The 12,489-nt window shown below is 42.0% G+C and overlaps 1 protein-coding gene across 4 annotated transcripts in view; it reads right to left on the bottom strand.

Moving 5' to 3' along the window:
- drosha (drosha ribonuclease III) overlaps nucleotides 1-12,489 on the bottom strand; it is a 74,279-nt gene that overhangs the window by 13,022 nt on the left and 48,768 nt on the right. For all 4 annotated transcript variants that reach the window (XM_029458078.1, XM_029458075.1, XM_029458077.1 and 1 more), the window contains exons 25-27: nucleotides 8,853-9,010; nucleotides 3,544-3,649; nucleotides 1,586-1,727 (exon numbers count right to left, since the gene is read on the bottom strand). In XM_029458078.1, the coding sequence (XP_029313938.1) occupies nucleotides 1,586-1,727; nucleotides 3,544-3,649; nucleotides 8,853-9,010 (406 nt within the window). The remainder of the gene's footprint in view (nucleotides 1-1,585; nucleotides 1,728-3,543; nucleotides 3,650-8,852; nucleotides 9,011-12,489) is intronic.

Genomic DNA, 12,489 nt, shown 5'->3' on the forward strand with positions numbered 1-12,489 from the left:
TTTTCAAGAAAAGATAGACATCGTGAGAAGAGAAAGGCCAACCCCGACGCTAGCGAGCCTATCACAGCTGGGAAAAGGGTTTGTTCGCCACTTTCAAATCACTAACTACGAGCGGTACCCCCGGCTCACAGCCTCCGAGAGGCACTGCACATTGTACTGCTGGGAATGCCTGCTATTTACAACTAAATGTTTCGTAAATATTAATATAACTCTGTTGTACTTGACTATGTTAAGGTGATGCAACGCCCGGTTATACTGCGTTTGTGTCTAAATGTGTAGTTTCTAGAGCCATGGCGTCATAATGATGGTATTAAGAGGGGGAATAATTCAGGTAGGACTGTAGGACATCACTGAAGGCCTAGGTGTGAAATGCACGGCCCGCCACTGTGTTTATCAACAAAAACATGATTTATGTTGTTGGATTTTTAAAAAATAAACTGGTGGACAACCTGCGTATTGGACACTTTCTTTCCATATTTTGCCGAGCCGCACCAGAAGCATCAGAGCAAGGCGTTCCCTGTTTGTCAGGGTTCCTACAGCTTGAGGAAAGTTAGATTGAATTGCAATTCGGATGAAATTTACCACCATTTTTAAGCGCCATAGGTTAATGCGAGAGGCAGGAGGAAAGATCCCAATAAAGGCCTTTTTTTATGATTAATGAATTGAATCCGTGGGAACTCTGGTTTGCACCTTAATTGTCTGGAGTATTCCTCACTGTCACTACACATTACAATAATACAATGTTCGTGTAACCAGTTGTTTGAATGAAAAGCACTTTGACTTTCTACTCTTTATCTCACTACATAAGAAATTGCCTCGGTACAGCTGCGACCACATCCAGTTTAAAACATGCATGTAATAATATACAGTGTGAAACGGGCAGTCTAACACTTCTACTCGTTCAAATGTAGAACATATTGGATTTGAAATAGAAGCATTACGTATCTACTCGTTGCTCCCCCCCGGAGAAAAACTATTATTGATGATTTTATTCATCTTAGTTTGTTAGTTAACAATTCTATAGAAACTAAGTCGGTGTGTGAAGAGGAGCGAGGCGGGCGGATGCTCAGATGCTTCAGTTGTGAGACTTTACCTTGCAGGCCAACTGCCCACTCCAATTTAGATCTGATCCTGGAAGCAAGACATCAAGTCTTACTAAACCAGAGTGGATAAAACAACCACTGCATGATGCAGATCATTTCCCCTTCAGCTGCCAAATGTCTTCCACCATCCACTGACTTTACTAAGCATATTTTACTTTGTGTCTTATTCTGTTCCAACAATGTGTTACGGTGCAGGAGCGCTACGCGTAGTGTATGGATTGCGGCAGCTGACGGAAGAAAGAAATGGAAATCCACACTAACTGCTGCAGTCATACTAAGCACACGGGGAGCATCTTCCAGTGTCTTCAGCAGAGAAATGACTGTTTGACATCGAACACAAAAGGAAACAAAGAAAATCAATAACGGTCCTTCATGCGGCACATTCTGGAGAGACATGCAAGAAACAGGTTGATGTGGCGGTTTAGACGGATCTATAAAGATCTTCTTTCTGCAGAAAAGAATCAAGAGGGATGTGAACATACACTCCAACAAGTCAGCCAGAGTCTTGGTCCGTAGTGCGACTGGCCTTTTGGTTTTGTCGTTGGTGATGGCGAAGTCCTGCATCCCCAACTCCTCTGCCACTTTGGCCTGTGTGCGGTTGTTTACCAGCGAACTGCGGAGTAGCTGCGGACAAACAAGAAGAGCGTCTCACTTTCATGTCCACCTGTCAGAAATGTTGTCAAGGTGCACACACAAGTGCACAAAGCTACATACAAATAAACCACACATGGAATAATTCATCAAAGACAGAAACAGTAATGCAGAGTAAATGTTTCAGGGCACGCTGCTCCGTTAAATATTACATTGTGACTTGGAGCTTAGCGCATGACAACATGTTAGCCTGAGTAAGGTACATTCACGTCTCTAAAAGGAAAAACACAAACATGTTAAATATAGCTACAAGATGCGCAAAGGAGCAAATAGAATGCAATATGACTGTCTGCTTCGGTCTTGCTGTGATGTGCCCTCCTTAACTGAACACACACACTAGTTGAATGAGCACTTTTCTCCCTGATTTGAAATCCATTTCAGATGTACCCCATCTCGACTCTTGGGCATAGGCATCGCTGGAGCTTTCAGTCTCAGCGAAAGCTTGAGGGAAGCTTTTAAACAAATGACGTCACGGCCTCCATCTATAAGGAATATCCACGAATAAATATCAAACCCGCAAAAAGGTTCTTATTCAGGTTTAGCCAAGTTCAATCCCTGTAGCCTCGAGTGGTCGCTCTTCTGAAGAGAAGTGCTGACGCTAAAATGAAAAGAGGGAGATGTAATGCCGCCTGACGCTGTCAGAAAATGGACTCGCATGTTCAAAGTGTGATTGTTCGCTTTGTACCGGCGTTACAAGACGTGCACGTTGGCGCGCAACTTCACTTTTCCCGACGCTTGACAGTTTGTGTAAAACTCCACAGACAAAGATGTGTTATTCAGCACCACTGAACAATTTTGACTTATGACAATACCCATCACAAGAGGAGCACAGCAAACACAGTGTGGGGTGAGGAGTGGAAGAGTTGTTTTGTGGAAACAAGAGAAACAGGATGGGGGGTGAATACCTGGCTGCCACTTGGAGAAGGAAGAATCCCCCCCACACAGAAACACAGCTGTAACTTCATTTTAGGTAAACTTGTGTAAGAAGGGAACAGCGGCTTTGAGCAACTTGCAGAAGATAGAAGAATATAAGAATAGAAGAAGATAGAAGATAGAAGAATATAAGAATAGAAGAAGATAGAAAATAGAAGATAGAAGATATAAGAAGATATAAGATAGAAGAAGATATAAGAAGATAGAAGATATAGAAGATAGAAGATAGATAGAAGATAGAAGAATAGAAGAATATAAGAAGATAGAAGATAGAAGAAGAATACAAGAAGATAGAAGAATAGAAGAATAGAAGAAGATAGAAGATAGAAGAATAGAAGAATATAAGAAGATAGAAGATAGAAGAATAGAAGAAGATAGAAGATAGAAGATAGAAGATAGAAGATAGAAGATAGAAGATAGAAGAATATAAGAAGATAGAAGATAGAAGATAGAAGATAGAAGATAGAAGATAGAAGAATATAAGAAGATAGAAGATAGAAGATAGAAGATAGAAGATAGAAGAATATAAGAAGATAGAAGATAGAAGATAGAAGATAGAAGATAGAAGATAGAAGAATAGAAGAAGATAGAAGAATAGAAGAAGATAGAAGATATAAGAAGAATACAAGAAGATAGTAAGAAGATATAAGAAGATATAAGAAGATAAGAAGATAGAAGATAAGAGATAGAAGAATAGAGAAGATAGAAGAATAGAAGAAGATAGAAGATAGAATATAAGAAGATAGAAGAATATAAGATATAAGATATAAGAAGATATATAAGAAGATATAATATAGAAGATAGAAGACAACACACAGGTACAGTGTCTGCTGAGATGTGATTTAAGTGATCTTACTGTTAAATGTCCTTCGTGGTGATCAGGGAAGTGGATGAAGAGGTACTCTGTGGCCACCAGCTGCATGATGGAGTCTCCCAGGAACTCCATCCTCTGGTTGTGGCCCCTGGACATGACATCAGGGAGGTAAAGAGGGAGAAATGGACAAGTAAGAATTTAAACAAAGAAAACACAAGGTTACAAAAGGATAGGATATGGGGGGGGGGGGGGGGGGAATAATATAGTAGGGATGAAGTAGGAGCACACGGGGAAATTGTGCAAAAAGAGGGTTTCACATCAGTGGGTCATGAAAGGCATGATGCTTCCTCCACAAATGTGCCAGGCTTTTAGACTTTGAGCAGAAACGGTGAAGTCGGCTGATGTACATTTCATGGGTGGCCCGTGGGAACAGCTGCACTGACGAGCTGTGTGACAACTCCAAGGCTGCCTGAAGTAGCAACCCTTCTGAAGAAAAGCGTCGTGCTTTGATTGCAATTTAAGCTTGGGGGGGGCGTTGGCAGTGGGGGAGGTATACACGATTAAAAAAAAAAACCTCTGGTACACCTGCCTGTCAAAATCCTAAACCCATAAAAAGCAGCCAGCGTGCACACAGGTTTACAGAACTACTTTCAACCTTCTAACAATTCCTCGAAAAAGCTAACGGCAACACTGCGATACTGTACATCAGCGCTCCGCCTTTCTCCCCCGTCGGTGAAAGGCAGGTCATTAATTAAACAGAATTATAGATTAGCATTGCAGATGTGGGCTGGTGCTGTGCCAGGCAGGAAGAGTTAGGTGGGTGGGCGTAAGTACAGGCAGGGAGTTATGTACAGCAGCAGCGCACACATCCATCTATCGGTATGAGCTTCCAGCAGGAGGTGGAAAAGTGTGAAGATGAGAGAACCATGTTGAGGTAAAAAGACGAGGAAGAGGCGGACATCAAAGAGGGAAAAAAAGGTCAAAGTTTATTGTCCAATTCCCGGCGCTTCTGCCTTTTGTGAGCCGCAGCGTAGAGAGATCTGAGCTAAAGAGTGAAACAGCACTTAGAGCATCTGTCGCACGGCTGCAACCGTCAATCATTTCCATTATTAATTATCTTTCCTGCCGACTAAAAGTTTAGTGCAGAGCAGAAAGAAATCCCGTCACAATTTCCAAACAGTCCAAAAAGCCGAAAGGTGTTCAACGTACAACAACATAAAACAGAAAGAGCGATTGTCACATTTGAGAAGCTGCAACCAGAGAATGTTCCCATGAAAAGGATTTAACATTTGTATCAATTACTTTCTTTTGATCAACTTATCAGTTAAATACGTGGTTGTGTAAGAGGACAGAAGGAGGGAGGATGAATAAACTCCACTTTAACGGTAACAAAACCTTTCTGCCAATGAACGCATGATCTTAATCAATTATTTTTCTCATAGCTTCAATTATTATTATTATTATTCAATTATTTTTAGATTCCCTAATTGCTTGTTATGCCAACAAACGATTATTTTAATTATCGAATAATCTGCCCATTATTTTCTAGATTTATTGAATAAATGTCCTCAAAGTCCAAAGTGATGCGGGAACATATTCACTTTGATATGATATGAAACACAGAAAAAAGGAAATCTCCATATTTGAGGTTGAAAACTGAATATTTCCCATTTTTGCATGAAAAATGACAAACAATCAATTCTGAATATAATTCCCTAATTGATTAGTGGACTAATCGTTGCAGCGGTACAAATGCCACTTTAATATTCAAATGTACAGTACAAAGAGGAAAGTGATGAATACTAAAGATGTAAGAGAGCAGAACAGTTGCAGGGACACACAAGATCAGTAAGAACTTGAAAAGCTACTTTTTTATTGCGTCTGCCTTTCAGGTCCAGAATTGAGCTTCATTAGGAGCGAAGGGACCCGCCTGACGCACACTCCCACATTAAAAATAATCACAGAGCTCCTTAATGAAGAGGCTTCGCCACGACACATGAGAGCTTGAGGAAGCAGAGGTTGGGATGAGGGGGGGGGGGTTAAAAGAGGCTGGTGGGAGACGAAGAGAACTCCCTGTGCATGCTGCACTTTAGCGCTGCACATGTGAACGCGTGTCAACAGGTTTGCTGCAGACTCTCAGGATCCATACCATGCATACTGTATGTGAGCTGGGATGCCACAGAGCGTATGTTGGGTAGAAACAGAGAGAGACGGTGGAGTGTGAGCTAATTTAATGTCCAACGGGAGGCAGAGGGAGAAAGGGAGTGACAAAGGGAGAGGAAAGGGAAAAATAGAGAAGCGATGGAGGGAACTAGGAGAGATAAAGCGGGTCAGAGAGGAATGCGTTGCTGTGTGAAGCAGCGCAAAGAGCCATTCCTTATTCACTTCAACAGCAGAGGCACAATACTGCAGTAAGGTGGGGGAAATTGAAGTAAAGTGTGGAGCCGAGGTCTTTATTCGCCTTTGACTTTGATCTAAAATACCTTTAACAGCCCCTCTGAGGAGGCAGCGACATGCTTCCCGCTCCAAAAGAGGGGAGCACTCCATCTTTTAGGGCCATTTTTCCTCTCAGTTCTAAGGGAAATAATGTTCTGGTTTTATGTGTGCATGCTTGTGTAAAGGTTCAAATGTGTAATCTGTAGCTACTTTCTACAGAATGTTACGGGGGGGAGCAACACTCAGTGTCATTTTTAGAATTTTACTACTTTAAAAGATCAATATAAATACAAAATGGTACTTCAATATAATGAAATCACAGAGTCTCTTTCAGCACGATTGTAATGAGCAGAGAAATAATTGAGTGTGTTTCGCTGCAGAGGACAAACCTCGCCTTGGCTTTACAGTATGAATGATGTAAAATCTTTATAGACAAGCTATTTAATGGACTACCTAATCTTAATGAAAACATAAATAAAAAGCTCTGCACACTGTAGATCCCCCTAAGTGCAATTTATTAGCACATCCACAAGTGACGTTTCCAGTTAATGCTCTTCGACAGAGTCGTCGTCTATTGGTCCAGTAACAACCAACGACAACTATGCCATTATCTCTACCTGATCTTAAAGTCAGACTGTTCTTCAAATAGCAAATTATGTTAGAAATGCTTTTTAAATAAATATATATAAATGTATATAAATAAATATGTATATATATATATATATATATATATATAAATAAATGTATATAAATGTATATATATATATATATATATTTTTTTTTTAGCTCACCTACCTTCAATCATATAATTTGAGTAATCTGCTTATTCTGTCTTGTTTAAATACTGCATAAATACTATAATTACAAATATTGTAATTACCTAACTCAATGGCAGTTTCTTTAAATATTGTTTAATGATGAGGATTCTTTAAAGTTAAATGACTGCAATGCAGAAAATCTGTTTCCTGGTTATTGCTTTTTCTTTGGGCGTCATAGAATAAATAAATAATGCTTTTGTAAAATTGCAAAAACCAGAATTGTCACATTTTACCCATTTACTCCAACTTTACATTTTGCACAACTTAAATATATTTAGTAAGATATAATAACATGTATAAATGTTTAAAAAAACGACTCTAAAAGCAGCAAAATGTACTTTCATGTAACAAATACAGAACTTGGAGAGAGATGCGTCCTGTTTCATTCACAGTGAAACTCTTGCAACCTGCAGCTCAGCACCTGGGGGGACAGAGCTCTCCATGTCTGCAGTCTGATGGTAGCCTCTGGCCTCCAGTGCCTGTAAACAGGGTCAGCTTCCTTCTTTGCTTCTTGTGCGGTCTTCGTCTACGTCACTTTGTCCTCTATTTCTGCATAAAGTGAGACTAAAGGCCGACCTGGGTCCCGCTGCCTACCTTATTGTCTGACCTTCATATCTGTTATCTGACCTCGTTCTTCTCTCCATCCCGGCAGCGGGACCTACTTTGGTACAACCTTTGGTCCTTATGGTCAGCCGGAGCTCAGTTCCAGCTTTCGAGTGAGTCGGCTCTATTTAGGTCAACCTGCCTTTGGCCACTCACAAGCTAATGAACATAAAAAAAAACTAAAAATATATGAATAATTTCTTTTTGCTGCAGGAAAAGAAATAATACAATTATGTGAACTAAAAAATGTCCATCTCAAATATAACCTGTTAAGCTTTTGGATGTGATACCACCAAGTTAGAAAATACTATAGGTTTCTACCTAGAACATACAAAGCAGTGTACTGGATGTGTACCACACACACACACACACACACACACACACACGTCCTTGTGGCAAACCTAAGCAAGCAATTACAGAGTGCAGCCTGCCAATAAGAAATCAGAGATGTGCTGCCAAGGCTAAATTACTGTAGCTGTCAAACTCAGTATTGTGTCGTGTTGTTAAGCTCAGAAGTTAAAAACATTGAAGTGAACAGTCTCATTAGTGAAAACACTGTCTTATGAAAGTAGCAATCTTTTTAAATTTGCATTCCATCAATGAACTCCCGGGGAAGGTTAACGTGCAGCCACACAATGGTGACATGTTTGTTACAAACAGGCAAGGTCGTCCCATCCTTTTCAAGACGTGGCTGTGGAAGTTTCTAACTGGCTATTGAACAAATGTCATAGTGGGAGGGTGAGAGGACTAAATCACCACCACTGTGGAGGAACACAACTCAAAGTACAGGAACACTGCAGTACTATATGTATAGTAGATGTGGTCTTAATTAAATCAGGATGCAAAACTACATTTAAGAGAGAATAAAGGAATTCATAAGGCTGAAGCACGACAGAGAGATAAATATGTCAAATAAGAGATGTGGCTGCAATGAATAAAAAGAGACATTTTAAACCCCGTGCCCTGGACAACCCAGTGAATCAAAACCCCATTTCCCATGAGGCACTGAGGTTATGGCCTCTCAGATAGAGGCAGACTACAGATATGGGGCCTTCAGAGTCCCGGGGGCCGTTCTCTCTCTCTCTCGGCTGTGAAACCCTCGGATTAGAGACTGGGCAGAAACCCAGTGACAGAGGCCATCTTTCACTCCGCTGCTTTGAACGTGACATTCAGGACATCACTTGCTTTACATGCAGCCTTAGTGAACGCAAGACCACGTATTCAGCTGCAGGGGGTTAATATAATGATGATGTGGGAGGTGCCGCATTCACAGCAGATAAAACAATTTAAGATGCGTGACGTATAGTAAAACTCCCAGCATCTCAGATCATATTATATATCATAATGCATCATCACCTCTAAAGGGAACAACGCACACAGTCGGGGCTAGTTCTGCGGCATCTTGGCAAATTACATCTGGCCAACTCGTGCCTCGCTTTGCATTTTAATTGGCCGTAACGCTATTATCAACAAACAAACACCGGGCGTACTTACAGGGTGAGGTGGTTGAAGCCCACGGTCCTCAAAGTGAAGGCTCTGGCCAGGAGGCGCACATGTGTGAACAAAATTCCAATACAGTCCTCGAAGCTGGTGAGTTTCTGCAGGACGGGAGACGTCTCAATCAGCTGCCTGTCCGTCTGAGGCTCCTGGACCTGGCCGGGGGGGAAGAAAAGAAATTGCACAAAAGGTGTTTCTGCAAAGATATTCTTTCTTTACACAACACATTTCTCTACTTCGTTGTTTAGAACCCTTAGTTCCAATGAAAAGGAAATCTTAACTATTTTAGACAATAGTGTTTAAACAGACGTTCCTGTTTTAACATCACAATTCTTCTACGCCGAGACCATAAAGAAATGCTTTTCCCAGTGTGGTGTTGACGAACTCGTCCGACATCTTTGGGATGAACCTGAACTCCAGCTGCGACCTCATCAACGTTCTTGTGGCTGAACGGGAGCAAATACTCGCAATCAACCGTGTCCAAAAACCAGCAGGTGAACTCCCCAACGTCAACATTCAAGTCATTTGGACAACGCATTGCGTTTCTATTCTTAATCAAATATTTATATATCATTTTATTTATTCATTAATTGAATTACCAGAAAACATGTTTTTTTGTGATGTATTGTTCTCGAGATATGAAACGACCCACATCATGACCTGATTTATAGCCATATCGCCGAGGCCTTGTTCGAGTGTCCACATACTTTTGGCAATGTGGTCAAGATTTCAAACACCTCAGGATTGATCAGAGTGTATATAAAAACGTCTTAAGAAAAGAGCAGAGATGAGTAAATGCCCTTATATTCTTAATATGTACTATTTGGAATAATGAATTAGGTCACTTTCCAATTCTTTACTGAATGAATTGTGCAAAAGATACGTTTCCAGTAACGACCAGCAGGGATCTTTGAACCGGACACAGAAACGTGCCTAATGAAGTCGTTCCGCATAAGTGCGTCAAATAAATTCCTTTTAAATGAAAGGATCCTCTACAGTGTGTGCTGCTGGAGGGCCTGTTTAGAGTGTGTGTTTTCACTCCGCCTCAAAACAAACTCACATGATGTGCAGCAGATGGAATCTCTTAGTCATTAAGGTTTAAGTCAAACAGCTCGCTTTTCTCCCTCTCTGTCGAAATCTGGTGATTCAAACAGTCAATTAATATCTGTGGTGACTCAGTCGTACTGTAAGTCTGACGCAGCCTGTATCAGAGACTCCCGGCCGCTTCACGTGGAGAAGTCTTGAAAGAATTGTTTGTTTGTGAAAATGGCTGTAGATTATGAACAAAATCAGCTTCAGGGCCTGGTGAGCACGGAGGTACACGGCTGCAGCTAAACACGCTGCTCGCTTTGACTACAGTATTTGCTCATTAGAAAAATAAATGATATGCTTGGAAAATATGTGCACGCACGTTTGTTGAATCAAGACATATCCTTATGGGTGTCTTAATTAGACTGCGAGAAACATCTCATTGGCCTCTGCGTGGAACAACTGCTTGACCAGAAACATGGAGCCACATCATGTCAAAGGGAACAAAAGCACATTAAACTGACTGTTAGGATGTACATTAAGTGACCCACACACAAGAATAGAGTATCCAGCATCTTCTTTTACTGCATCTCCAAGAAGAAATGTCTCCCATGTCAAGCCCGTGCTTTAAACACAGCATTTTAATTGGAGTGCTGCCAGTAAAGTCGTGGTTCCATCTTCCAATATGTCCTAAGAAACATTTAATTTGTGCTTCTCCCCCCCCCCTCTGTTAATTAACGAAAGGCGTTTAAATGTCATGCATCACAACGAAAGGCATCTGACGAGTTCAGCACTCGCAGGCGCTATCCTTCAGGGGGAATGGCCGGCAGCAAGGCTTCAAACGAAGTGAAGAGATGAGAAAAAAATAAAATATCAACAGCAGTTGTGAAAAAAATAAAACTCTTTTGAAAAGGCTTCAAAGCATTACTTTCAGCTCAGTCCAGACAGAAGGCAGAATCAGAGCCAGGGTCTTCTGAGGCCCAAAAAAGCCCGACGCTCATGAATCTCCCCCAATAAACCAAAGAACATTTTCTGAAATCCACACTCGACGTAAATGACGTTCTGGTAAATTGTTCTGGAGGGCTGGGGTTGATGATGCGCTGGTGCGAATCGAGAGAACACGAAAGACATAAAGATTTGCCTGTCAACCACGTAGCATTCCACTGCGCTCTGTAGGGCACGGCGGTGGCAAGGCTAATGTATGCGTGTATGCCAAAGTCGGGTGTACGCATAATTACCCACGCCATGGCGAGCTGCCATTGCCGTCCACTCAAACCTCATTAAGACGGCTCCTCTTCACCTCTGTGTTGTCATCCCTGTCTTGGTGGACAGGGGAGCGGGTGACACCTTGTTAATTCTCAGCAACAATTTTGGGCCTAATGTTCTCGCCTAAACTCCTGGGGGCTTTCATCAATTATAGAATAAATAATGAAATAAATAAATGATGGAGGGAAAGATGTGTTTTCCTTGTGTGATACTGCTCTGATTAGATCATCTCGAGCCAAAAGGTCAAGATGCTATCAAGCTACCGAGAGGATGGCACAATTTAACATGCGTTACCCCACTGGCAGGAGACCACCCTGAGGAAACCTCAGACACACAGTGTGATGTAATGGGGCCACGAGCTCAGAAGCGGATAACGACTACTCGTGCGGCAAACTGTGGAGCTTCCCGTTGCGCCACAGAGCGGCTGTACGGCTCACACCGGGCCTCCCACCCTGATCACGGTGCCCGCTGTTTGGGGGCCTCCGCTGTGCAACTCACCAGGAGAAGCTGAACACATAAAAACTTCTATTTGCTCTGTGCATCTTCAGCATTTGGGGATGAGAAACACAGTGGTGAAGAGGCAAAGACGAGCATAAGCAGATGCACGTAAACAGAATTCTTTGGGCCGAACATGGATATGCAAAAATGTACATATGAAGACGCAGCAACACTCATGCACACGCAGGGAGATGAAGAGAATAAACTGCTTAAAGACGAGTCTCGGCATACACACAAAGAAACACTTTCTCCACACGAACTCATCGGAGGAGAAAGATGCGCGACGGTCCCTGGAGGCCCCATGTGATTCGGGACTGTAATCCTGTTATGGCATCTTTGATCTCTTCTTCCGAATCCTAATTTCAAACAAACACTGTTGACATGTTTCTGGGCAGATCATGCAAAGCAAAGAACGACAGAGTGAGTGAAGAGACAGAGGGAGTGCAACAGCATGATGATGGAGAAGGAGAGAACGATGTGGCGGAGAAAGAGGAGCAAGGCCGTGGAGGAATACAGACTGAGTAAATGAGAAAGTGGATTAGGGGTCTGGAGCAAAATGGAGAGCAGCGAGACACAGGAGCAGAACAATGAAGACTAGAGGAAGGCTACTGGGGGCCTTGTGACAGCTATAAAGAACTCTGTCAGCCTCAGGCAAAATAACTAACAGCTTGCCCACCTCTGTGAGCAACGCGCGCACACACACACACACACACACACACACACACACACACACACACACAGGCAGGAAAACTTCAATGGGAGAATGCTTTTGTCTTGGGGGGTGAGTGGAGTTTTAATGAGAGGCACCTAGCCCGGAATAAACATCTTTAATAAAACATCT

The sequence above is a fragment of the Cottoperca gobio genome, chromosome 20, assembly GCF_900634415.1.
Source record: "Cottoperca gobio chromosome 20, fCotGob3.1, whole genome shotgun sequence".
NCBI classification, from domain to species: Eukaryota; Metazoa; Chordata; class Actinopteri; order Perciformes; family Bovichtidae; genus Cottoperca; species Cottoperca gobio.